We start from the raw sequence: 27,827 nt of genomic DNA, 5'->3' as shown, positions 1-27,827 counted from the left end.
TGAAGCCATGTTTTCCTTTATTCTTTTATTTTCCTACTTATTTAGATGTAAAAAATGTTTCTTCTTCCCCCCCCCAAGACGGGGTATTCCAAAGTCTCTTTGTCGTAAAACAGGAAACTGCAGGCACTGTGAGAAACGTCTTCTCAATCTTCAAGTAAAATCTGACCATTTCTTGTCATTACCGTCTTGAGCTTTGCGTTTTTGTGACCGCCGTTAGGTAGAGATGGTGCCGAGCAGCTCTTGGAGGCCCTTTGAGATATGTGGGGGCTGTGTGGCACTGTGCTCTTCCAGGCCGGGACCCATGTGAGTGAGGAGGGCTCGGCACAGCTTGGCAGTGGCACTGCGCACACTCCCCCCACGACCCAGCAGGGCACCATTGCCACCGGAGGTGCCCAGCAGGTGCCACAACAAGGGCAAGACTTTCTGTTCCACCAGCTGGGGCTTTCGGGGATACAGCTCTGTCACCAGATCTGAAAAACAAACCGAATACCACCTTAAATGTTCATTTTAGAACATCCTAGGATTTGTCCATAATTATGTACGTTGGTATCTGTGACAGTAAATTTCTAAATTAAAAAATAAAATTGAAAGCAAAACAATCTTAAAAACGGAAAACCCAAATTTTAAATGATTTTATAGTATAAGTGCCAGATGGAATTCTGGGATACCATACTTTTCTGATGGAGGCAGCTGTTAGTTATTACAAATGGACATCAGTGCACTGTATATCCTCTAGATGGAGCGAGTCTGTTTCTTTGCCCTTCTATTTTGGGAATCTCCCGTCCGTGTGCTGGGGGGCGGCTGTGTGCATGTTTTCTAAGTCTCTTTAAATTCAAGCAACACCAAATACAAACCTGAGAGAAGATGTTTAATCAAGCCAATTAAGCCAATAACGCGTTAATCTAATCATTAAGAGCTAAATAAAAAATGGAGACTGCACACACTGGCCCCCGCACGAAGACTGTATGTTAATACTCAATATAGCACAGAACCAATGTATTATACATTTCTAGTTTGACATTTGGGGAGTAAACACTTATTTCAGTTTAATGAGTCAAAAAAGGAAGACAATGCTAGCAGATGCAGTCTCCAATGAATCACAGAAGGGTACAGAAAACATCATTCACAAATGAACAGTCTTCCAGGTCGTCTTTTTCACTATTTCAAGAGCTTTCAGTATAGTTGGAGCTGGGGCCTACCTGCAACATTCTCAATCATGTCCACTTTGGCCTTCCCACTGAGGAACTGGGCCTTGGTACAGAATGGCTGGAGCAGTAGTGTGTTATCTGGAACAGTAGAAAGAGCTCAGTTCAGTTTTTACACCTCAAACCTGCAGTCCAAACTAAACTAATGGCAACACAGCAGTGAGACAGCTGTCCTGCTGTAATGAAAGAAAGGGGCGCACCGAGTCACTCCACAGTACACTCAAATACGCAGTTTATATTCCATTAGGGACTGAATTGCATTAGAATGCCACTAATTATGCTCTTTGGCTTGCATGCAACGAATGACAAAAGTCTTATTAAAACACATTGAAGCCTGAGGAAAAGCTAAAATAGTCATGTCTAGAGCTTCTAAAGGTTGGCATCTAAGACGATGCTGTAGTACCGGTAAAGCTCAGACTGAGGAGCTCCTGGGCAGTCTGAGACCAGCGATTGCCCCTAACTGAAGTGATATGTGGGGCCTCACCAATGTTCTGGATGAGAGTCTGAACAGCTTTGACAGCTGCATTGTAGATTGCATTGTTCTTGGAGTTGAGGTTGCTTTCTACAATGGACGGCACAAGGATGTAGACAACCTGGGCAAGATTGTCTTTTAGCAGCAGAATGATCTTCTGCAGGGACTCCAGAGCATGGAGGTTCACTTTGCTGTTGGAGTCTTGTAGACGAGATTTAAAGGCATCAAAAATCTGACAATGAAAGATGAGACCATCTTTAACAGAGTCTTATTACCTTTAACTATCTTCTACTTTATTTATAGCACAGCTAGATTGTTTTAAATATTTCAGTTAAAGTTATCTTAAGAATTATTTATTTTCTTTTTAAGGCAAAGCAAAACAAAAAACATTTTGATGTAGTTATTTGAGGGACATAGTACAGTTGCTCCAAGCTATGTAGAAATCAAATCTAATCAAGCTCCAAACGATCTTACCATCTTATCATGCCCTCTTAATTTTACCCTCTAATCAAGTCAAGCATTATTCTAGCCTCTCGTGAATTAGTGAAGCTGAAGTTACCGGGAACATGTTGGCAATCACTAGGTCAGGGCTCTGCTGACAGTCATCGAGGAGCTGATCGATGCCCTTGGTGCGGTCTCGGAAATCCTTGGCACCCAGCAGACCAGTGAGCTGCTTGACGTACTCAGTCTTATCCACCAGGGTCCGCGGGCTGGGCTTCCAAGTGTTCTCCCCTGTTTCTCTGCAGGGAACAAGGAGCGCAAGCTGTCGTTTCCTCCATATCTGGAGTTCTCCGATAGGACAGTTAAGAGAAAATGACTAAAAGCATTTAATAGATACACAAACGTCAGAAATGTGATCTATTTTAGCTGGAAAGTTTGACTAAAGCAGGTGAGCTAAGTCACTGTGAGCAGGTGAAAAATACATTTCGTGTTAAATGAAAACTTGTTTAACTTTGTGGGTTTTTTTCCCCGTGTGGAAAACTGTCGCTCATTGCTGAGTGCATCCTGAGAAAGAAGGGATAGCAGACAGGAGTGTCTGAGAGCCTACCTGGCAGCAATGTTGCGTGGCTCCCGGGTCAATGATGATGCTCGGACTGTCCCGCTACCTGGGAGGGAGCGCCGGCCCCTTGCAGAGGGGGTGTCAAGGGGCATTTCTCCCAATCCCTGTCAAGATCAAATGACTAGCATCAGACTACAGCTCAAGGACAAGGCCCTGCTGCCACACCCCCCAAAGGCACAGTAACACGTAGGAGGAAAAGCACCTTTGTCCTGAGGGTGCTGACGGTATCCCGGATGGCAATCAGGTCTTTGGGCTGCAAGTGCTTTTCGATCATTTTGTCGAAGTCTGGATGGGTCATCCATGAAAACAGCATCTGTCTTCCGTAGTATCTGAAAAAAAAAAACCTGTATGAGACACCTCACAGTGGGACACACCCGTCTTATTCTGGATTCTTGTTGGAAGAGCATTGCTTGTCCAGGAAATGTCCGTGGAGCATGTGGATCCTGACCTGGTCTCCTGGGATGAGTCCTGTGCCAGCCGGGCGACTGCAGGAAGCATGCGGTCGGTGAGGTCCTTGGTGCCAGACAGGAGGCGGGCAGGGCCCATCCTCTCCACCAAGTCTGCCAGGTGCTGCGCTGTGCACTTCCGCACTACAGAGTTCAGGTGGCTGCGCACACACCAGAGCTACGTCAGTGAGCAGTTACGTTACTTGGGAACACATCTTACTTCTCATTAACCAGGCAGTGAGGCTGGCTTTTCAAAGTTTATGAGGAGTTGAATAGTTCTGAGTAGTTTGGTTCATTTCTGGACTTTTGCAGATTGAGGAATCTTACATTTTCCAATATAATTTTGAAAACGTTTAATGTACAGCCACATTTTAAAGTAAGTATGATTAATAATAACTCTGGAGAGTGAGACCCGGAGGTTTCACCCGTGTGTGCTGAGGCTGTCCTCACCTCAGGCCGCCGGTCAGCAGTGCGCTGAGGGCACGTGTAGGGGTGCAGCTCTGCACCACGCAGTCCAAGGTGTTGTCCACATCTTGCCGGATAAACGCGTTGGACTCCCCGGCCTTGTGCAGTAGCACCTTCACTGTGCCGTCCAGCTCCTGGTCCATCCCTCTCTGCAGGTGAGTGAACATGTCTCCCAGGCAAATCACTGCCACCCGAGACACGCCTGACCGCAAGTTCTTCACCTGGACAAATAGGCACGCTGTCACCCTGCTCTCAATCACCCTCCATAAACCTCCACATATTTCAGAGTTCGCTTAAATCGATTAGGAGCAATAATACAAATCCATCACCAAAAACTAGGCAGCACACCTCCTGTATGACGGCCAGGCAGGCATCATGCAGTCTGCTCATCAGGACGTCAGAGTGATACTGGGATAGACTCCTTATGATGGTCAGCCCTTCAATCTTCCTTTCCCTGAATTCAGTGAGAGGAACGAAATATATAAACCCAAATGCAAGACAGAGCAAGGCACGAGACACTACGTCAAAAGTAGAGACAGTAAGGACTGCAAATTCACGTGTATCTTTTTCTGCCTACCAGTCGTCAGAGGCCAGAAGCTGGAGGCCCTGGTTGAGCGCCAGCTCAGGCTTAGAGAAAGGCCGCAGCTCTGGGGCCTCTGGGCCCTCCTTCCTCTGCATTCGAGGGCCAGGGGACAGCTCATCTGGGGACCACAGCAGAGTAGGGGAACATTAGTGAGGGACCAAGCAGTAGGAAATCCATCACTACACAATTAAACAATCCAAGCAAGGGCTCACTGTTGACTGCGTATTAACAAAATTGTGGCTCACTTGTGGACTGCAAATGAATATGACTTTTTTCTTTCTTCAGCCTTTTATAGATCTGAAAACCTCCTTTAAACTTGAAGGTCAGGAGGCAGAAAGGGCCGTTTATTAGTCTGCTGACCTGAGCTGTGTGAGAGAGAGGAGCGAGCCTTCTTCAGGCTGGAGGATCTCTTCAAACGAGCAGGGCTGGAAGGCCCCTTAAGTGCAGGAGGGGTGGGAGGGCCATAGAGTCGAATAGGGCTGGGCGCAACGATGGGACTAAGGGGTCCTCTGGGGCTGGCAGGGCTGTTCTCTTGTGGAGACTCAGTCATGGGCTTCTGAACGGTCTTGCCATTCAAATTCCAGCCTGCCAGAGAAAGAAAAATTGCCATTACACTATGTTCACACTGGAGATGTTTCTTACTTGGTCCAGTCCAAGTAGTTGGAGGAACTAATCAAACTGAAAAACTGAGACCAATGGAAGATATTATGGTTTGCTTTACAAACATGAATATTAACAAAACAAGGGACTCAATTCAACCAGGAAATGAAATATACGATAACAGACCCATGAAGATGTTTTCCTGGATTACAGCAATGAAAAAAATAAAATTCAGATGCAGTTTGATAAAACACGGATACAAAGGTATTACCTCGTTTTTCTCAGTGGCTGATAAAAAATGTACCCCATGAATTTCAAAATGAAATAATTTTAAGAGAAATTAACTTAAAATGCATCTAAAGCAACTGACAATATTCCAGTGTGAATCAAAGCAAACCAAGTCCAATTATTGGAAATGAACTCATTGTGATCATGTTCACAGCAATTAGAAAAACATCCAAGATGCGCGGCACCACATACAAAAACCCTTCAGAATGACTGACTTTACAGTGTAGAAAATCTGACGAAAAAGTCCATCAGCCTTATTTCAAATTCAAGAACACCTGCAGATGTTAAAAACAAGGGACAGAGAGAGAGAAGTGATCGCAGTTTGGCCTCTGACCTGAAGCATGACGGGGGCTGTTCTGAGGTGGGGATGATAGCTCATTCCTCTCTTCCGCAGATCCATCACCCCCGATCATGCGCAGACGTTCCTTAACGCTCTCCACCCTCCTCCGCTCGCTCTGGATGTGGAGGAGCTCTTCCTGCTCCAGGCGGCGCTGCCTCATTTTGTCCCGGGCCGACTTTGACAGCTTCACTTTGTCCTGCGTGCCAGCCCAGCAAACCAGCCAAACTGAATCTCAGCCCTGACCATTTCACAGCCTAATGCTCCAGCCATCCAACTCCTCCCTGCCTATTACCCATGTCCGTGAGCTTCCACATGCTTTCCATTATATTGCACCACAAAACACAAAGTCTAGACACTGTTCACTGTCCCCACAGACAAATATCACTCTTTTGTGTTGTGTACAGTAAATAAAGTGATGTCTGTGTCTTGTAAGTAAGTCTTTTTCATCTGAAACTAAGCTGTGTCAGCCAAGTGTGTTATTATTTAACTTTAAGAAATGTTCTGGTGCCAGTCCCTGATTTTTAAATTTAATTTTACCTCATTTCTTTAAACACCTTACTGATTACAACCGGCAGCTTATCTTGACTTACATCCCACATGAGGGCCCCCCCCCACCCACTAAATCACAACAGAAGGCTTGTGAACACAGGAGGGAAACTAGATGTAAGAATTGATGAAAACCGGCTTCCTACTCACCACGTCCTCCATCTCCGGCTCCTCCCTGGCTGTGGAGTTGTGACTGTTGTGCTGCACTGAGTGTCCATACACGCCTGCTGGGGGGTCAACACTTGCCTTGCCAATGCTGTTACTACACTCAGAGGATGACATCACACTCTGCTGAGAGGCCACTGCAGCGGAGCTCCCAAACACTCCTGTGGAGACCAGAACAATGGCACTCATATTGTTCAGAAACACCTGTAGCACAGCCCTGCACACAGCACACTGATCTACAGTTCACAACAAAGAATCCAAATTGGAAATGCTAAACAGTTAACCTACCATCGCCCAACTTACAATTTTGATTTTCCTTCCTTCTTTATGAAAAGCTTACAGACAATTCTTTCAGTATCATACAAACATTTATAAAAGTAACATATTACCATCCCAGTGCAGGAGGTAAAAGAAATAGAACTACCCTAAAGAAGCATGCAATAGAAACAAGACATGTCATAAGAAATAAGTAATAGGTTTATTCCATGCTGAAAAGAAGAAAGGAAATACAACGTTTTGGCTGTGGAGCCTTCTTTAGGTGTGTGGCTCCACAGCCGAAACATATTTCCTTTCTTCTCTTATTAGAATGGAATAAACCTGAACTTGTTCCTTTGCAGCCTACGCATTCTGACACAGCTACCCACCTGAACTACGTCATCAGAAATACTGATTATTCAAGCAAATTAGAAACAATCATTCCTGCAGGAAACACCCTTCACTATCTTGTTTTGTAAAAAAGGCCCTTTTACTTACCTACCATTTAGAAATTTCCAGCGCTTCATTTTAAAAGCTCTATTAAGAATCGTACAGAGTGTGTCCCATTTGGTTGTGAAGTGTTAATGACTTGTAGAAATCATGAAAAACGAATCTCCACAACTTTCTGCCAATATCCGCAGTTCTCAGTGTGAGACACTGTCAGGCTTCAGTCGGCTGTGCTAGGACACTCTGCTCTGTTTACATGGCAACCAGGAGGCCCCAGGCATCGCGAGAGCACCCGCCACCAGAACAATAGGACGGGGCTCAAAATGTTAAGTAGTCAGTTGCTACATTAAACACAGCAACGCACCAGGAAGACAGGACAGAACCTATGATGAATTTCACAGACCTCTGAGTTGATTTAACATAAAAGATTCATCAAGATAATCCACATTTAAATTATAAAGAATAGGGGTACTTCTGACAGAAAATACTTCTCCAACTCTTCCCATTATATCTGTGCATACCTACTCTCACTTTACTCTAAGTTAGTTTATTACCTTTAGGAGGGAGGTCTACAGATAACCCCTGAGTTCATTAGGGAGTCTCCAACCTCTTGGAGACACAGGTTCAAAACCTATCTAAAGATGCCAATTGAGGTGAGTCTAAACTACCAACCATATTCATCCCATAATTGTGGTATTCGTACAGAATTCAGTCTAGGACTGAAAAGGCCTCAATACTGAAGAACACAAGCAGGGAATCCTTCCCCAGCAGAGGAGTACAAGCAGAAAGCTCAAAGAATCCAGGCATCCTATTCTAGAGAGGGCTTCCGTGTCCACAATCAGAGCAATTTCTATTCACAAGCACCAAAAATAACCATGCTCAAAGTGGAAAGAAGACTGACCTCTGCCTATAATGCCTTCAGACATGCCATCAGCAGAAGAAGCCAGACTGATGCTGATCTGCTGCATGGTTCCAGTTGACCCCTGTGACCCTGGAACAGAAAGAATGGATTAGAATAGAATGTAATGGTGTTGAATTGTTTACAGTCATTCAGGTATATTAAAATAAAACCAAATAATATAAAGTATATTCCACCTATAATACTTCAATCAGACAGACTTTCTGGTAGCTATATCACCAAACAGTCCCTTGTGCAGTGTTATTTAGAAGCATTAAAGGCATTTGGTTGTTTAAAATGCAACTTGTTTTGAATATTTTGGTTTCACTGGCAATTTTTCTGGATGGTTCTAAATCATTAAATCTCTCAGCCAGAACACCTGTATTCAAACTAAAGATCTATTTTGAATAATCTTCTTTAGAAACAATCATATAATGTAGTGAAACTCTAGATTACGTATCCTGTCAACTCACCTCTGGGGGGTCTGGGTGCTCTGAGGGGCTCTCGACCCAAGGGTCTAACGACAGGTGGGGACGTCTCTCTCTGCCTGACCTCCTCGGGCTCAGCAGGCCCGTTAGAGTAGGCCAGCCTCTGCCCCACTACGCTCACATCTGAGGTCACTTTGTCCCGGAATGTCACCCCTGCAAAATCCCGATCACATGCTTGAGCACCCTCCTTATCTCCCTAACTTCACAACCAGCACATATGGTAAAGAGCTTGAGCCCTACTCTGCACCCAGGTAAATCTGTAATGACTAAATAAATCCTTCATATTTGCAGAAGCTACGGCAGGTTTCAAAGCATGCAACATCCCACAGATCATCTCCAGCTGTTGGTACCTTGGTTGGGGCTGTACTCCACATTGGCAGCACCTTTCAGCTTCCCAGAGGAGACTCTGGGCACGCGGGGCCTTGCTACCGAAGGAGAGGAACTCCCAGAACTGCAGGAAAGACAAATACGGTTCGGTACACAATGAGCACTGCAGCCTGTTCTGTCTTTAGCTGTACCTTAAGAGCTCAGTATATGTAAATCGGGACCATTTTGAACCATAGTGCAGCATTTTAAACTTTCTGATGGTGTTAAATAAGTGATGATTTCAGTCTATTTTTCTGTGTGAGAATCTTTGTTTTTCAGCAATGTTCAGGCTGTGTGTTAGAGCTGTGTGTAGGTTAAGTGTGTATCTCTGCAATGCATCGATGCCATAGCTGTGTTCCAGGACACGATCCATGGACTTACCTGGCTTTAGTGCCACAGGGGGTTGTGTGTGGGGGTGAGCTGAGTGAATCCTGCAGACTGGACAGGCCGCTCTCACTCAGCGGGCTGGTGACAGGGGGTGAGGTCTGAGATGGCGAATCCAGGGCCAGCTCGAGCTTCACGGCCGAGTCAGGGCTGTCGGGGTCGGGGTCCGAGCCACTCAGACTCAGCTTGGCTCGCTTCTTTGCTGCACTGTACCTCAGTGACCGGAGAGAGTTCAACATCTGGAGTACACAAAAACAGAGGGCTTAGAAAGTCACTTCGCCCTCCCTTACACACCTGCACAATACCAGTGCAAAAACTGGTATGAATTTGCAGAATACATTTTCTGCAAATCAAAACACAGATGACTGGGGAAAGTACTTTTAAAATAATAATAAAAATGAATTATGAAAATAAAAAGCACATGAACTTACACCGACGCTACGCTTGTCCATAAATCAACATGTCACTGCACTAAACTCTTATTGACATCACATTAAAAATAGTGATGTTTTTCCTCTGCTCCTTACAAGAAGTAATTTGGATGCTTTATGATCTAACCATGCCTCCATTCCCCAGATGGACACAAGGACTATATATATGAGTGTTCGGACCTCCTCACGGTCCACTGGCTCCTCTTCTCCATCCTTCAGACTCAGGTGAGAAAGGTCCAGATGCAGGCTCCTCTCTGCTGGTCTTTCCAAAGGACTCCCCCTCTGGCTGGTCTTTTCTGATTCCTGGGGTGTCCCCTGGGCCCTGTCAGGCAAGGGGTTGGTGCCTCGAGGGATTGGGGGCACAGGCTTGGCTCCACTAAGGACACGATGGGAAGATGGGGAGCGCACCAGTGATGCTCTGAGAGGCACTGGGGACCGTCTTTCTTGGGTTTCCCCTGAAGGATATAGAAGACAGTAGTTACATACACCGTACATACAAGGTTGAAGTGTGGAGGAACAAGTTAAGATATTTAGTATAAAAGGCATCTATTTGTATAGGCTCAAGGGATATTTAGTGATTTAACTGTACAGAGGAATAAAGAGAGATAACCAAATTCTAACATACTTTTAGTGGGGCTGAGAAGCCCCATAATGACCATTCCTATTAACACAGAGCATTACTGCAGAGTAAAGATATAAAAGCTGCAGAAAGGTGGAATCATCCACAGACATTTTGCTACTGTTAAAATAAAGCGTAAACTATTAGACAAGTGCTTTAGCAGAAATCTGAATGCACTGCTATGCTAATCATCTAGCTATGAGCATGCAGTTCAAGGTTGATGCAATGTTATCCTACCTCACGGGGAAGTATTTCCATTAGGTCATGCTTCGATGGGGTTCATTAAACACTTCTAGATGGAGAACAATATGCTAAACTAGATGAATTGTGGTCGTGACCTCAGGAATTATCCAAGCGAAACAGTCTCCTTACTCAACAGATAAAACACTGCATGCCAAGCCCATATCCCTTCACCCTATGAAGTTCAAACCCCTTCCCTAAACTCAGTTTAGACAGAAAATAGGTAATGATACAGTCGATAGTCTCTTACTTATGCTCCAGAAGGTTCGCTAAGTGCAGTCCTTAATTCAAAAGCAAAATTATCAACCAGCATGATTTCTATCCTTCAGTTTTCAATACGTTATTAATCAAACACCACTACTTGCTAATACTATTCCTTCCACTTTCATAATTAGGATTCGTTCCACAAGAATAAATCATATCTAATCATAGTCACTTATGTCTCCTCAGGTTTGCACTGAAAGGTCAAATTGTCAAATCGTCAGTACTAGGGTTTCTGTATCACTTAAGCAGCAACAGCTGGACAAACCAAGTGAGCGGAGAGAAAGGGACAGAAGGGTGTCCTTGCCTGAACTGTCCTCTGACCAGGGGCTGGGGGCTCTGCACCTGGGGCTGTTCTCCCTCTTGTTGGGCCAGGTGCTGGACATGCTTACAGCCGCGTCCGCGTTCCTGCGAGCTGGCGGAGAGGCGAGCTGGCCTCCGGCGGCTGGTGCCAGTGGGTAGGAGGGCAGGATGAGGGCTCCCTGGGCTGCAGGGTTGGAGGGCAGGGAGAAGGTGCGCTCTACACCGGGGTGTCCACAGAGAGGGCGCGGAGTCCTTGGAGGCCGACTAATGTTGCCGTGGACCGGAGCTGCTAAAACAAGCCAGCACTCTCTGATTCACCAGCACATGAAGGATCAAAATTATTGAATGGTTTAGCATTATCGTTACAGTAGTTCTGGTATTCTCTGAAAGACCGGGACATAGCTGCAGAATAATGCATATATGGTATACATGTCTGCATTGCACATTTAAGTACAAGTCTGCCAAGAGATCAGAAATATCCTTTTAAAAACATAAAATCATATCAAACATTTGCAATCTAAAGGTCAAGTTACTTCTATCACCAGAGGAGAAACCAAAGACCAGCAGTGTCCAATGGTCAGTCACAAGAAATGAATCCCTGAATCAGCATAGCTGCTATGACACAGGGGCTCCTCATCCTGAATGTGCTGCTCACTCTGAACACCTCACAGCCTCTCACCTCTCTGGTAAACATCAGTGTCTCACATTGAAAATGATTTCTTTTCCTTTTCCTTATTCTGTGTACTGGTGGGAGGGCAAAATCAGGGGTTCAAAGCAATGCTTTTCTCCATGTTGACACGCTGCTCCCTAGATGCAAGAGTTAGGAGCAATGAAATGATGCTCCTCCATGACCTCACCTTTCTCTCTGTCCGAAGGATTACTGGACCCCAGGAACTGCAGGTCAGAGTCCACGCTCCCACTCCTTCGGGACATTCCCAAGAGCCCTTTCCTTCCTGAGATCCTGGGCTGGTGGGGCTCTGGGACAGCAAGGTGGGAGGAAACAAGGCATGAGGGGTTACCCAGGCTAAATTCCTGCTGGATTTTGTTAATCACTGCCACATGCACACATGTTAGTCACTGGGGCTCACCAGATTCCATCACTATTGTGTTTCCAGTGACAAATCCTGACAAACCACAATCATAATAATAATTGCTTACACTTATATAGCGCTTTTCTGGACATTCCACTCAAAGCGCTTTACAGGTAATTTCCCATTGGCCCTTACCAATCATGGTCTCCTAATAATCTCCCTCTATGAATTGGCTACATTACTCTGCTCTCCTCCCCACTGATAGCTGCTGTGTGGTGAGCGTTTCTGCTCACTTTCTGTGTGGTGAGTGGATGCTGCACATTGGTGGTTGAAACACAGTATAAAGGGTAGTGTGTCTCTCATTTGCAAGTAGCAGTACCGGACTCAATTCTGGAATGCAATACAGAGGGGAAGGACTGAGATCTCAATCTGCATTAGTGAGGCCACACTTAAAATAAGAGAGGTTATATACTGTAGTTTATTTGAAGCCGTGGTAGCTCAGACGACAAGGGCATCTAGCTCCTGACCGGAAGGTGCTGGGTTCAATCCCAGGTAGGGGCAGGTGAGGGGCAGCAGACTCAGCCTGCTTTCCAAATGAGTACCGGGGGGTTAATCCTTCTGGGGGTAACAGGCCTGCCAGAGCATGATGCTGACCACATCACCTCCACCTCCAGTGTCGGGTGGTTGAGAAAAATGATGGCCCTTGTCCCCCATTCCCCCATGGGCCTTTATGGCCTGAAAAGGGACCGACCTATATGGTTTATTTAAGACTACCAACCACTTGTTTCATCATTATAAATAATTGCATTTAGTGCTATATATCTGAAAGGAGGCCCATTATATCCACCTCTGAAGTGCAGTACCCACCTGAATGGAGCACAGCAGCTGTTATGCAGCAGGAGACCCACTACACAGCTGACCAGGTAGAGAAGTAGGGAAATTACTTCCCCAGCTGAAGTAAGGGAGAACATGAGGGCTCAACATTCCTACAGTTGAAAATCCAACTGCAAACTGTGCCATGGGAACTTTAAAGACTTAAGTATTCTGGACATCGGTTAAACATCTCATCCAAAGTATGGCACCTCCAATTAGAAAAGAACAATAATATGATGGGAATATGTGAAAACCAGAAGCTATTACTGTTATAAACAGATGATATTGTCATCATCAAGAGTAGTAAGTCTTTTTAAATAAGGGATCATAAAAACTGTGTTATTTAATGTTTATTATTCTTTAGCAGTAAACCATGTACCACACACTGTCACATAGCTGTAAAAAAAAACAAATTATTGTATTTCTGATATACATACAAATAATTATCCATTTGTTTTTCTCTTGAATTTGTTTGGTTGCAAGGTCATATTAAAGGTGGAAAAATTTATCTCGATTTCTGGCATTACATCTCAAAAACCTGCAATTCCAATAAGGGTGTGTAGACTTTTTATATCCACTTAAGATCCATTTAAAATGGGACTTATTCTGGGATTGTCTGCTAAGCCTGCACAGCGAAATGCAACAAGCAAACAGTGCAGTGCATGTTAAAGAGAAAAGCAAGCCCCATCTTGCCCAGAGAGCTCAAAGAGATGTCAACACCGCCTCACAAAGGGTCTCACGCTCCACTGCCAAGAACACTGTGCATAGTCCCTCACATACCCAGTTAGAGTCATTTCGCTAAACCCGGGGCCTCTCGTCTGTTTCACTTTTTGTTTATGACAACATAGCCAGTCAGTTCTGTTATTCACCAATAAGGAATAACTTTGAAATCCGTCACCAGAAAAGAAGCCCCATAGCGGAGAAACATATAATTTTCTCAGAAAGAATATTCAAACTATTATAAACCGTAGTATAAACTAGGTAACAGGATACAAAAGAACAGCTGACAACTGTAGAGGAAGAGGGAAAAAGCCCTTGCACTGCATTAACCTCTGATTACCGGGCGCTGAAATGTCATAAGCACTGTAATGTATACGCTACAAACCATCAATCCTCCATTCCTTTGCATTTCGACAAAAAGAAGTGATAAATATCTGTTCTAAATCACACAAAAATGATTCTCATGCATATACTGTACCTTATATCCTTGCGATATCCTTGCGCACAGCTTTCACATTTTGTTGTTTTAAAGCTTGTTGTCATGACATTTTGAAGTACAACTTAATTTTTGGTATATTTGCAACCTCCTCCACACATTCAGAGTACAAAACAAAAAGAAAGCAGCAGTTAGCTGAGTGATGCCAGTCTGTCTTTGTGAGGTTCCTTGGTCAAACAGTGTCTGTCAATCAAAGATTCAACCATAAAAAACATGGAGGTTTCAGGACTACTCAGGGAAAGTGTTCCATAAAGGCACATACCAGAAGAAGAGTAAGAATAGTTGAAAAACCCTTCATATATTCTTTGGGTATGATGGCATTGATCGTTAAGAAGTCAAAGATACCCAGACACTGACTAAACCAGGCTGTCCTTCCAAACTGAGTAGCTAGGCAGCGTCACTCCACAAAGGGGGTTATATGGAACCAAAAAAATATTGCAAATCCTGCATGGGGTTTGCAACAACGTAACTAAGTGCTACTGCAAATCTGACAAAAGGTTTTATGATCAACTAAGACGAAACTGAAAGAGCTTGGTTTAAACGGAAAGTGTCATATCACATGCAAACCCACTATAGTGGAACACTCAGTAAACAGACTCCTTACTGTTAAGCATGATGGTGACAGCATTATGATAATAGTTCTGCTTCTGATCAGCATGGACCAGGAAGCTTGTCAATACTGATGGGAACGTAGATGAGCAAATTACTCTCAAATCTTACAGAACAACCTGCTTCAGACTTAAAGCTGGGACCTAGAAATTCAACTTGTAATAGGACAATGATCTAAAGCACAAGACTTAACCTAATCTGTAGCTGGTTTAACACTAAGTGCTCCACTCAAAGTCTTGACTTGAATCCTACAGAGATTCTGTGGAACGCCTTGACATCCGATGTTCATAAGACAAGAAGAATGGGCAAAAATTGCACCAGGATGACATGCAAAGTTAGTAGAGACTTAGACTAAAAAAGAACTGCAGCTGTAATTGGTGTCAAAGTGCTTTCACCACATAATGAGATAATGGATCTAAATACTTACATCATCCAAATAATTTACTGACCGTTACTTAGATTATTATGCTAAGTATAATCATCCTGAGCCTTCAATTTTTAATAAAATATTAAGTTTAATTTCACAAAATGGGACGGCATAGGAAGGGTTTGAATACTTTTGCAGGGCACTATACCCAACATATCAGTGATAGTGGAAAAACTCACTGCCTTTCCTGACTCACATCAAAAAGCAATCACTGCATTGATTTCTAAGGCACTTCTGCACCTCCTTTACTGTGAAAAGTACAGAACATTTGACATTTGCATTTCACAGCAGTTCTGTTTCACTGTACCTCAAATCAAAGCTGAGCTCTCCTCGTGAGAACTGTTGTATAAGACTCTTACCATTTGGTACTTCAAAGGCAATTTGTAATTCTGCGAGTGAAGGTGAAAAATAATCATCCTCTGAACTCGGGATTTCCACAGTAGCTGTAGTGCTCCCAGTGGGATGTAGTAGAGATTACTTCTAAATCTTTGGAATAAGAAATGGAACAAGTGGCTTTCTGATGAACAGATGGAATAACAAATTTAATTTCAAGATTACGCCACATGGTTCTGGTTGTCTACTTCAATGACAGTCTGGGGCACTTAATTACAGAACCTATTCAAATAGAATCAGAGAAGCTAATTTTTCTGATTATCTATTCTTTGAACTGTCCCAATACGCTGACAGTAAACAACACACACTTCAGGAACATCAACTAGTAACAAACCATGGACTGACATAAATCTAGGACAAATGGGTTCACCTGCAGGAAAGGGGCCTCTTTCCCATGAACCTAGAGAAAACACCACTTTTGGACTTTTTTAGCACCTGGCAATCTGCATCTGTACACCCCCTGAATCCCCTCGAAATGAATCCATTACTAGGATTAAAAGAAGCTCTGCACTGCAGTGGAACTGTAGCCACCTGAAAATGAGAAAACACCAAGCCAAGAAAACATCAAACAAACTCCCTCACACTGGGAAGAGATACAAGTGTATAAGGTCATATGTGTGCTGTAATTGTTAAAAGCTACATATCCTGAGTTATTAAAGCGATTTCTGGCCCCACAGGCCCCACTGGTGAGCTATTCTCATACCTATCCCAAGTGTTTTTGCAGGGTGAACGTTCAAATTTGATAAGCAGCCTGATGCATCACATTTAGCTCTGTGTGTCTTCAAATGCCAATGTATGCATAGTGTAAGCACTAGCTGAGGTAATAACATTACCTCATTAATAATGTACTTAATGAAAACATCCTTAAACCAGGTCTTTCCCTTTTTAAAATATGCATGTTAGACACTATTTACAAATGTCCAATTGAGATTCAAGTAAACACAACAAAAGTTGTACATGTTAGTATGATTTTTCCAAGAAATTCAGCTCACAGTGGGGTTAGTGTGCAGGATGTTTGCACTTCCTTAATTGGCACCATGGGGATTTTACATCTCTAGTGACAGAAACTAGGAGATCTCTAATAGATCTCCCTGTACTTCAACATAATTGGCACCTAATAGTTAGGTTTTTTAATTCATTTAATTATTCTGTTTTCTACCTCTTGTTACTTTCTTGCAGTGATTAGTAAATAAAGTGGAGTGGAAGACTACTTCCCAACTGAAAGGGCGATGCCTTCTGAGCAAGCTGTTGTGTTCTCATTAATGGTTGGGTGTAGAAACAGCCAGGGATGGGGGAGTTAAACACCAGGAAATTTGCAACCTTCATCCAAACACCAAGTCAGGCCATGCTGGTTATCTGGATTAAATCAGGTTAATCCAATCAAAACATCATCACTTACTTAGTCCCAATTCCAATTATCTGCACTCCCAGCATCTCCCACAGCCCAGCCAACATATGCTGCATGACATACATGCCTTTTTCAGCAAACAAGAGGAGGGAAGATTAAAAACATTTCTGTACAGACCTGCATGAGATCAATTAATCAATTATCCCAAAAAGCCTCCAGCAAACAGATCTGAACAATTAACTACTGAGTATGGATTGAATCTGGACATACTGTAAACTACGTGCTCTGCTGAAACACAATCATCTCTTCACATGGTTCCAGTATTAGAAAAACTGTCCAGCACAGCAGAAAGATGGACTTCCTGTATATTTTTTCAACTCCATAATTTATAGATGTAATACTTCTGTCTCAAAAGGAACATTCTTTCACACTCAAATTTATAGTCCAGAAAAAAAAATCAAGTTACCAGAGCGTTTGAAATTGTTTGTGATTTCCTGATTGTTATTCAACTTTCCAGTAAAGTGCAGGTCTTCCTTAACTGGCATCTTAGAGGAGCCACTCAGTTTGGGAGACTGGGGATCTTCACTGGAAATCTGCAAAGCAGCAACAAGGAAACTCTTAGTGTTCATTCATAGTACTGATAGATACCGTGAGTATCCAGACTATACATGACTTTTCTTGTCAATATAATTGATTCCCTGTATTTTAACCTTGTTGATTGTATACATTATATAAATGCATTTTACAGAAAAAGAGTAAGAGAGTACAATAGGCAGTGATATCAGCATAATGTTAGATATTTAAAATGTACAATGAAATGACCCTTCCATACAAGACTCTTTTTAAACTGAGCTGTTCTTTAACCATGTTCCTCACCCCTTTTACCTCATCAGAGTAGAGGAACCTGAGGACTGATTTACTGCTTTCATTAAAATAGTAACAATGAAGACAGATGATCCATCAAATTGGTCTCTATGGGCTGTAATGTTGCCCATGTATGCTCAGTAATAACATCAAGTACCACAACAACAGTTAGTATGTTATGCACATATTTGTAGATGCTGTTCGGGAGAATATTAACTTCACCTGAATAAAACAAAATGACAAACAACTAGACTAGCTAGGACTCTTTCTGTCCCACAGCTTGTTAAACAATTTATATAAGCCAGGATGCAGCAAAACCTGGAGAGGCCCAAGCATTCCAATTGTGTAACATTTACAGCTGTTCTAAAGAAGTGCTGTTGACGAGTTGTGTTGCTTGGAGACATGGTGGGGCTGCTGTAGTTACTGCAAACATGTAGTTACTGCTGTCTCTTTGTACAAAATGCCTATCGCAGGATTGAATGAAGTTGTTTTACATTAACTTTTTATTAATATGAATGAATATGAATACTTTAAAATGACAAGCACATATTACTTTTTAAAAAGGAAGGTATATTTGTTATGATAACCCAGTTTATCAGTGATTAAAGAATGTTGATATTTGCAAGTGGAACTTAAATGGTAGCTTAAGTGGTCAAAAATTGACTTTTTTCCCCAAGTCTTCAGCATTTTAAAAGAAACCTAGAAACCCTCCATGTTTTCATCTGAAGAGCACGGTGGGCCACAGAAGTCATCATTGAGCATAGTTCCCTCTGACCAGGGCCTAAACCTTGTTTCTACTCATTCCTCAGCATCTGCAAGAAAAGGTTCAATCCCCACATTTCTAATTTGTTTTTTTAAAACTGCACTAGGCTCAACACATATAGTAAGAAATACAAGAAACACAGCATTAAATATTACGATGTGCCTGCATTTCAAAACAGCTGTCTCGTTACATTTAAAATGTATTCAGAGGCTTCTGTGATTTGAACAATACCAATTAGGCAGAAAAAGAAAACTTCACACTGTCCATCCCAAAATAGAACAACTCCATAGAGAAGGTGAGATTTTCCCTGTGGTTCTTAGTAATTGAATGTTTGGTGACAAATCTCCTGGACCTAAGCAAACAAGTGTGTAATGGCCCACTGATAGGGTCCTCTCTCTCTAATTAATCCATTCACAGTGGGAAGAAAGAGGCTTTACAGTAGTTTTGATTTTAAAAAAAGAAACACAGGCTGGGTTATTGCTGGAAGTCGGACAATTCCCCAATTCTCATAACAATCGAAGCACTTATAACAAGCTGTGCCTGAGTTATCAGCCCTCAGCTGGCACTGGAGTACGTACCTGACAGGAACACTTGGTGTCCAAAAGTAACAAAAACGTATCAATGAGAAAGGAGAAAGGATGACACACTGATCTATACAAATGAACTATTTCTTACATATAGGTAGCAGCTGTAATAAACAGTCCATGGCCTTCGAAAGCCTTTGCATGCACTACTCCACTGTAAAAGAAATGAGAATCCTCAGGACATTTGTATATAAATAAAAAGGAAATGAAACATAGAGGTGGGGTCTTCTGGGCATAAAGCAAAGCTTTATAGGTTTTTTCAGGTCTGGCAGTTGAGCAGGAACGCTAAAATATACAGTACAAAAAATCCTATTCCAGTAGGATGGTAACTGTGAGGTGCTGCTTATATCAAGTTAGAAAAAGATTACTTCAGTAACACAAAGATATCCAAATTCCCACAATCACCATAGTAATGAAATGGAATTTTACAGGTAAAATATTGAAAGCCTATGTTGAAAGCCTATAACCTAACCCTAACAGTAGCTAACAACAGAGGTCTTTTACCTGTACAAAACAATCTTACATAGGCAACCTCTATTTAAAAACCAAAACTACCTGAAGATGTAAAAATACACAAAAGAACCAGTGCAATAGAAGCCAAGGAGGGAAACCCGGAACCATTATTGTTACTGTGTGACCCCACAAAGAACTGATACAAAGATCACGTCTGTTAGGTTTCCAATGCTAAACTAGGTCACTCATTCAAATACACTACAACTAATTGGACTGTAATCCAATACAGCAGGCACACCGCCACACAAATTTTTAATAAGAGCTTTTAACAACCGTTTTATTTTACAGGGTAATCACACTGCACTACCCCCAGCAGAAGAAGAAAATATTGGTTATTTATGTACTACACCTGTGATGAAAACTGCACCGTGGCACTCTTTCAAATCTATCACAGTCCTCACTCCTGTTTTCACAGCACAGTCTATCATAGTCATCAGGATTTATTGGGAAACATGATCCCAGCTCATCTTCAGAAAATAGCACTTGTACTGTATGTAACTAGAGGAACACACAGAAACATAATATACCACAGAGCTGTATTTGTACCTGCATACTGATTAGCTTGGGCACCGAAGGCTTGCCAGCACTTGATTTATTGGAGTATCTCTCAGATCTGATTATGAAAACTTACGTCAGTCATAAAACAATTATAAAATATCCAATCAGTGAGATTAGATAATAAGGATTTGAATGGAAGTGTTAATTACATGAGAAGAACCCACAATGCTCAGATTACCCAGTCATATAGTTCCATTTATGTCCATTTTAGAAACAAAAATCTTAGTTCAAATGAGACAACAATAAGTTAAAACACAAAGATAATTGAGAAATGAAGTAATTGATAATGGAGAAATTGAGAAAATGAAAAACAGTCATATAAATATTCTGACAAGCCAAAGGAAACAAGGGCAATATGTTGTTCTTTGTGAATTTGTGAATCCTGGATCGGAGATCACTGTTCAACAGATCAGTGCAGTAGGTTAAAGTGGCATCTTCATCTCCATGAACTGTATTTCCCCAAAGCCGATCACCAAGGGCAGTCAACACAGCAGCACCAGGAGTAAGGTTTCTTAGTGAGAGATTAACAGCACTTCTGAAGTTTAAGAAAGCTCGGAGTTTAATCCATTAGGGAGATATAGTGAGCAAAGGCTGTCTGACTCCCTGATAAACATCTTCAGTCATGCTGTCTGTCCCGGGTCCCCCAGTCAAAAAAGAATGGGGTGTTCAATTGAGAGTGGGCTGGTCACGGTGCCAAATCCTTTCTTGAATTACATTCAATCCTCAGACATGGCTCGCTACCCCACTCACAGAAACAGTGCAAGTCCATCATCGTAAAAAAGAAAACTGACACTAAGCTGTGCTGGTGCCTGCCTATGAACCCTCACGAGGCTGTCAGAATAGTGCTCCAAAATCTGCAGTGTTATAACTTTCTTGTACAAGATTTTATTTCAGCTGCAATCTTTATATAAATTCAAAGTCTGTCGATTTCCCTACTCCCACGCCCACAGCTATAATGACTGATTATATTCTAAGTGTTTTCAAGGACTAGTCTTCACCGCACATGAGCTCCATTCGAAGCACCTTGCCCAGGTATGAAAGCACAGATGTTAGTTTCCTGTTTTACTTTAATCAGCAATCGCCTCCAGCACACTGCCAGTTTCACCTGGGTCTGACTCATTCCAGTGGGGGGGGCGACTGCAATCTCCCCCTCTGCTCTAAAGCATTCACTGTATCATAGCAACGGCAGAAAAATGTATTCGCAATCAGCCTCTGCTGCTTTTGCCCAAGATAAATGCTGGAAAGTATCCTTCGGCCTTGAATGCCAACACCACTGAGCGTCAGGAATAATGTTGAGTGGAAAAATAAGCTGCAGCATGCTTTCGTTACCTGTGGCATTTTTACAAATCATTCCTATTCCTTTACTGCTATGTACTGACTTTCAAAAGGCAGCATTCAATTATGAATGAGCAAGTTGTCTTGTCAAAGCTGGGTGTAGTGTATCTCCTCCAACAAGCGAGCCAGTGGGGCCCATGTGTGAAGCTCATCTCTGGTCCGGCACCAGAGACTGAACACTGGGGTAGGAAGATACTGTAGCCTGTGCTCAGAGGTGAGATCACCAGAAAACATTGTGTGGGCTTATCACTTACCAGCCCCTTATTTTACTAATTTACTACTCCAGAAAAAAGCCAATATGTCAATACATAAATCAAATACAATATTAGGGCATGGAATCCTTCCTGTCTGATTACATTAACTCTCGGTGATCTCAGTTAGGATTGTGAATAAACAGTGGGTCTTATGTTGACAGAACCTTGTAAATAGTCCAGCCCTATGTTTCTGTCCTTGCTTACAGAAAAATACTGTAATGACGGAATAGCCTTCATTTCCTAATGAAGTACAAGTGGTGTTGGAAGCTTTTTGGAACTGGTCTGGTTCAACCAGAGATGAAGGGCTTTTTCAAAGTAATGGGAGGCCAGTCTATACAAGCTCCCAGGAAGGTAGTACTGCAGCACGCTATTCAGTTGATCCTATGCACCCTGATCAGAGCTCTAGAAAAAAGAATCTGAAGTCGAAAACACTGTGGTTTATCACAGAAAACACTGTGGGTTTACCACACTATCCCAAGCATGCCTTGTTGTCAGAACACAGAACAGAGCAACTCTTCCAAAAATAAATGCATTGAGCTGCCTTACTTTGAGCTTTGCATAGCTGGGAAAAGCTAAATATATGCATTCAATATTTCAAGAGTGAGTCATCAGCCAGCCCTTAGCAATCAGTCTATAGCTTTCAAAGCACACACTGCAGCAAACAAACACAACCAGGAGACATTTCAATTGCAGGATTACAGCTCATTTACATGAACATATGACACAGAGCAGACCCTACAATTAAATGATACAGGAAACAACAGCACTTGTGTGAACTGAAATGATAAGGTATGTCACTAATATAAAAATGTGCAGTATTCCCAGAAGAAGCCTGAAATGTGACAACAGAAGGAGAGAGTGCTAAACTCTGCCTCAAAAACAGACTTTTTTTCTGGAGTAGTAAAGTATCAAGGCTCTTTACTTATATTTTTAACAGAGATCCTTGACAATACTAATCAATGGCCTGTTCATTTGAGACAGGAAGAAAGTTAAGAAAAAATCCTGAAGGAATTGTCTTCTTACTAAATTGGGGTGTAATGTGATCTCAACATATTACAAAGAGCATTTCAATATAAAACATCAGCAAAACAGGCAGATGCCCAGTACCTTGTAAACTTACTGAACTAACTGTACTGCAGCTTATTCACACACCAAATCAAACCACCAAGGTTATCCTCCACAAATAGCCTCCCCAACTTTAAACTTGCAAATATACATACAGCTGTTTTATTTAATAGGCTTTACCATTTTCCTAATTTAATCAAAGAGTCATCACCTTGCTTTAAATATACCTGCCTGAACGTTATATGAGCCATGCGCTGCATGGAGTGTAGATTATGTCCAACTGCTCCCTAGATACCACATCCAAACAAGAAGATATAAAAAAGCTTGTAGGATAGGTACACTGCAAGCTATATGTGAGATGCAAGACATAGACTGTCATTAAACAAATGATACACAGTTCAAAATCAAAGCCCCTTTTAAACTACATCAAGGAACACAATTAGATGAGGTTGAGATTATTGAATTATAACAGTCTTGTGTTGTAAATTTTTCATTGAAAAATAAGGTTCTTACAACAACTGTGTGTCTTGTTACATTAATGTTCTTGTCGTCTTTATTATTGTTAAAAGTTTCATTTTTCATTTACAATCTCCTTGTCTAAAGACATAACATTAAAAACAATATGTGTTCATAAATATATAGAAATGTATGATTATTACAGAAAGCACAGCATTTACTGGTCTGGTAATCTGATAAGAAAATTGCCAGGAAATAATGTACCATGAATCTATGACACCTGATGCTGATTGCCTAACAATTAATGATGATTAATTGCAAGCTGTATTGGTTACCTAAATGGCTAATCAACTAACTAAACATTTGACTAAATGCCAAAATGTTAAAACTGATAAAACAATTGATTTATTAAAAAGCTGACTGATTAAATAACTGATTGATTATACAAACCATAATAAGACAATTCAATAATGGATGATTAAATAACTGTTTTATTGATTATTAAACTGATTTGGTGTATGGCTAAATTATTGAATAACTGATGTATTCAATTGTTTATTAATTGAATACATTAATTAATAAAAAAATTATTAAAAATGATAATTTATTGGTATGAATCTTTTTTCCCATAAATACATAGCAATTAAATGGCTGACTGTTTAAGTGTCCTCCTGGCTTATAAACTGAGCTGATTCATTGGTTAATAATGAAATTACTAGCAAATTTCACAGCTGATTTAATAAATGGCTAAACAGATTAATGATTAGCTCTGACTGCAATCTGACTGATTTAATGAATATTGATTGACTGGTTTTAGTGCTGTTGCGTCAAAGACTTAAAACCATAACATCTGATGCCATACTGTACATCCATCCATTTTCTAACCACCTTATCCAGTTCAGGGTTACAGGGGAGCTGAAGCCTATCCCAGCAAGTAGCACGCACAGGGCAGAATACCCCCTGGACAGTATGCCAGTCCATCGCACCAAGGCCAGTGTTCCCAGAAGCCAATTAACCTACTGCCACCCTGATGACACACGGTTTAGGAAAAGATTCAAGGTGAAAAAACAAGCAAAGTTAACAGAAACCATAAAAATGCCACTGCAATGCATTACAATATGGCATCAATTACAGTTACTGTACATTCTCCAGATTCACTGTTATCCCATGATGAAGGCAAAAATTACTAAATCACTTAATCAATTGCATATCTTAATTCTTTAATTTGAGAGACACCGTTTCTGGTTTCTTTCTTTTCAGAGGCTGTTTCAATTATACCACTGCAAAACGGCTGCAAACATGAAGAGCAGATTGTATCTGACAACAGGGGATTGGATTCAAGAGCTCTCGAGACATCGCTGGTCCTGCTCCTGATACTGTCTCGTTTCCTCTCTTTTTCCGCTCCAACGTCACTCAGGCCAACTTTCGCATGCATCAAACATACTGACTACGCCTACAGGAGAAACCCACCTTCCTGCCGGGGGTCTTGACCTGCGGGGATGTCCTCGCCCCGGGAAGGCCTTCCATTTCCCACGGCAGCTTGTTTTTCCCTTTGCCGGCGCTGAGGACCCTTCTGTGCGCCGGGGTCTCGTCAAGGTAGGAGCCTGGACTCCCGTAACCAGACGGCGGTTCAGAATCCGACTCCGATCGGTGACTCTGCGCGCTCTGGATGCGCCCCCCGCCGATCACCCACTCCAGATCGGCCCCGGACCCGAACTGGGGTCCCCGCCGCTGGCCCGGCTTTGGGATGGTCATGGCATACTCCACAGTCCCATCGGGGGTCAGCTTGGGAAGGATGTGCCTGGCTATCCGGGCTTGTACAGCCGCCATCAAACCCTCCACCTCTCCTTTTAGCTCCACCTCGTCCACAGCCTTCACCAGAGGCTGCATTTTGCCAGTGCCCAAGTAGGAGGCAAACACGGCGAAGAGCTCCAGGGCTGCGTGCCGGACTTTCCGTTTGCTGTCCGCCAGGCAGGGCGCCACGGCGTAGCACAGCCTGTCTATGTCGAAGCCCCCTCTCGGGTGGGTCAGAATGGAGGCTGTGATGATATTGATGACATCCTCCCTGACTCGAGAGTTCTTGTGCTTGAGTTGCCCCATCATAAAATCCAGCACAATCTGCGGCCTCACAACCCGCATCATCTGCATGTAAACTTTGATGTACTCGTGCCTGGTCACCGTGCGGGTATCCCCCAGGACTTTGACGGCGGCGTGAACGATATTTTCAACGTACAGCTCCGCGTGGTAGCCCAGTTTGACAAGCAGCAGATTGAGGACTTCCAAGGTACCGTACAGGACTTTGAAGTTGGTGTCATCCAGTAGCCTCCGCAAGAAACCGATAAAATCGACAATGTTTTCAGGGGGCACGGAGGTCAAGTCCGAGTCGTAAAGAATGTTCTTCAGCTCCTCAACCCCGTGGGTCCTGCTCTGGTAGTTACTGTGGTCCAGAAGCTGCTCGTGTAGGCCGTGAGGAATCATTCCAAACTTCATTTTGGTTGGACCTCAGACTAGTGAGGGGAATAAACGGGTATGTTTTAAAAGCCTTTACTGCTTCTCTGCGAAGAGATGCGGTCTTGGACGCCCCGTCTCAGCATCTTGCTGCGGATGCTGTCGCTCACTGCTGAGACACCCATCTGGAACAGGATTCAGCGACGCGCTAGTGGCTAGATCCTCCTCAGCGATGCTGGCAGCAGCTAGATAATAAGCACTGGATTGTCGTTACCCGACCTAATGAGCTCCAAGGCGGTGAATGCCAGAACAGAATCGCCCTCCCTCCCTCTCCCCGCAGCGGATCAATTTTTTATTGAGCGATCCAACATGTTAAGTTAAAAGAAAAAAGCCCGACGCTCTGTCGCGATGTTGCGAGAAAGGACAGATTTTCAAACCTTGCCTTCCCTACACGGGCTCTGCTGTTTGCCAGTCCGTGTGTGGCGAGAGCTGAGAAAATCTCGACGCGGCTGTGACTGTATTTGCCACATTTACACAGTCTGCTCAGGATCTTGGTGTTTGCACCATTCAGCTGGCGCACGATCCCTGGCAACACATCCAACATCAAGCCACCCAGCTCATCCTTCGGGATCGGAACTGTATCCAACACGAGCGGTTCACGGTGATATCGGACTTCTTCTCCCCGCTATTTCTGAAAAGCATCAGCCGGAGAGTTCAACACGTTTGTTTTATTCCTCTACACCAGTACAGCTTTTATCTCGGGGGTGTGCTCTGTTTGACTTGATAGCGTCGGAGCGCATACGTACAGTAGAACCGACTAAAAGTTGAAGAATGTCATCATTTCCTTTTGGAAAACCGATTTTGGTTTTTTAAGGCCAACAGATCGCAGGACGTGGGCTGAATTTGGCGGACGGCGGCGCTGAAGCTAGTAGCGTATTCCCGTTTTCCTCCTGATTTGTCATGAAGTCACCGGAGAATCAGTCATTTTTTTCGCAGTTGCTCCAAGTGTTTCCATTTTAATCGCTAATTATTTTGGATTTTGGATTTTCCTCTACAAACTCACAAGAACGAGCATGGCAAGCAAGCATAGCGGCATCATCGCTTTTTCGTCTGCCTGCTTTAACCCAAGAGTAACAATCGCTACACAATAACAGGACTTAATGAAAAACACCACTCTTCAGTATTTGAAAGGCAATTCAAACCGTTTCTCCTTGTATGCCGCTGGCGATTCTTTAGTATAATCTGAATTTCAAATTCAGTCTTCAAAGTTAAAGATGCTCTTCCTTCTCTTGAAGACGCGCTGTAATCTTTACTGTATGTAAATGAAACAAAAGCGCTGGAGCTGCTCTGTTGCTATCCCGTAGCTGCAGCCCCATCACTAGGTAATAAGATCACACCAAAATGGCCGTGGGGACGTATCCATAGTTGTCACGTGAACAAACGGGACGCTTCCATGGTGACGCTAAGGTCAGATTTACCAGGAAGTGCAGTTGCATCGGGTCTTAGTTATTATGGGAAATGTAGTTCTGGCTAATATTGTTGGCAATTTCTATATTTTTAAACATTTAGTCGTACAGTGCTTTCATCTTATCACAATATATGACTGATATGATTGATTAATAAAATTAATAAAATTAGATAGCGTACTGCCATACACAAAGAGATTGCTACAAAACGTATATTGAATTTTAGATAATTCACTGAATCATTAGCTGTTTGTGCGTGCCTTAAATAATGGGCACTTTTGTAAAATTAGAATTTAACTGTGATGTGAGCATTGTGTTTTTATTGTTAGAAAGTCCGTATGGTATGGATAGGGTAGTCATAACTGTAAATTAAATAAGATTAAGAGGAGACTCCGTTTGTGTGCCTTTGTTACCCTCTGTTAATCGACTCGAGTAACGAAATATTACGATAATGATGAAAAGAACTTCCAGCATCCAAAATCTTTTTTGTTATTTAAACGTCACACTGTTAGTATGGTCACTGGAAACTGCGCCCAATCCTAAACTAAAAAATCATTTAAAATCATGTATCGCGGACAAACGCATGAATGCTATTCGTAGCAAAAAAAAAAGGTTACTAACCTGAAAGTAAAAAACTGTTGAGCTGCGACCGTTAATTCGAATGTTGGTTCCCGTCGTTTATTTAAACCCAGAACGCGGCTGAGTGACCGGTCCCCGATTCCAGTTCACTAACGGCCAGTGTCCAGTCTCTGGCCACAACAG

General features: G+C 42.6%; 1 protein-coding gene across 3 annotated transcripts; it reads right to left on the bottom strand.

The window, feature by feature from the left end:
* togaram1 (TOG array regulator of axonemal microtubules 1) lies at nt 1-26,999 on the bottom strand. Of its 3 annotated transcripts, none has more exons than XM_088648071.1 (22): nt 24,622-26,999; nt 17,226-17,352; nt 11,720-11,839; nt 10,828-11,151; nt 9,620-9,894; nt 9,006-9,247; nt 8,609-8,709; nt 8,244-8,411; nt 7,774-7,863; nt 6,156-6,331; nt 5,454-5,655; nt 4,592-4,816; nt 4,226-4,349; nt 3,997-4,102; nt 3,634-3,869; nt 3,186-3,344; nt 2,940-3,066; nt 2,726-2,841; nt 2,237-2,417; nt 1,690-1,909; nt 1,200-1,286; nt 1-470 (listed from the first exon to the last, which is right to left on the bottom strand). In XM_088648071.1, the coding sequence occupies exons 1-22, from the start codon at nt 25,639-25,641 to the stop codon at nt 214-216; spliced, it is 4,683 nt and encodes a 1,560-aa protein (XP_088504197.1). In that variant the 5' UTR covers nt 25,642-26,999; the 3' UTR covers nt 1-213. The 3 variants fall into 3 exon arrangements, with proteins under 3 accessions (XP_088504197.1, XP_088504199.1, XP_088504198.1); XM_088648073.1 differs by having other exon boundaries at nt 10,867-11,151; XM_088648072.1 differs by having other exon boundaries at nt 10,828-11,148.
* Between the last annotated feature and the right edge of the window lie 828 nt (nt 27,000-27,827).

The sequence above is a fragment of the Lepisosteus platostomus genome, chromosome 10 (assembly GCF_059453375.1).
Source record: "Lepisosteus platostomus isolate fLepPlt1 chromosome 10, fLepPlt1.hap1, whole genome shotgun sequence".
Classification (NCBI taxonomy): domain Eukaryota; kingdom Metazoa; phylum Chordata; class Actinopteri; order Semionotiformes; family Lepisosteidae; genus Lepisosteus; species Lepisosteus platostomus.
This window is presented reverse-complemented; position numbering and strand designations above follow the sequence as displayed.

Excerpts from the sequence above, each read along its gene's own strand:
- togaram1 (XM_088648071.1), bottom strand. The coding sequence starts at position 25,641 with ATGAAGTTTGGAATGATTCCTCACGGCCTACACGAGCAGCTTCTGGAC. Across the intron at positions 11,840-17,225 it reads AAACAATTTCAAACGCTCTG|AGCCCCACCAGCCCAGGATC; the intron begins GTAACTTGATTT and ends TTGCTGTCCCAG. Across the intron at positions 6,332-7,773 it reads TGAAGGCATTATAGGCAGAG|GAGTGTTTGGGAGCTCCGCT; the intron begins GTCAGTCTTCTT and ends TGGTCTCCACAG.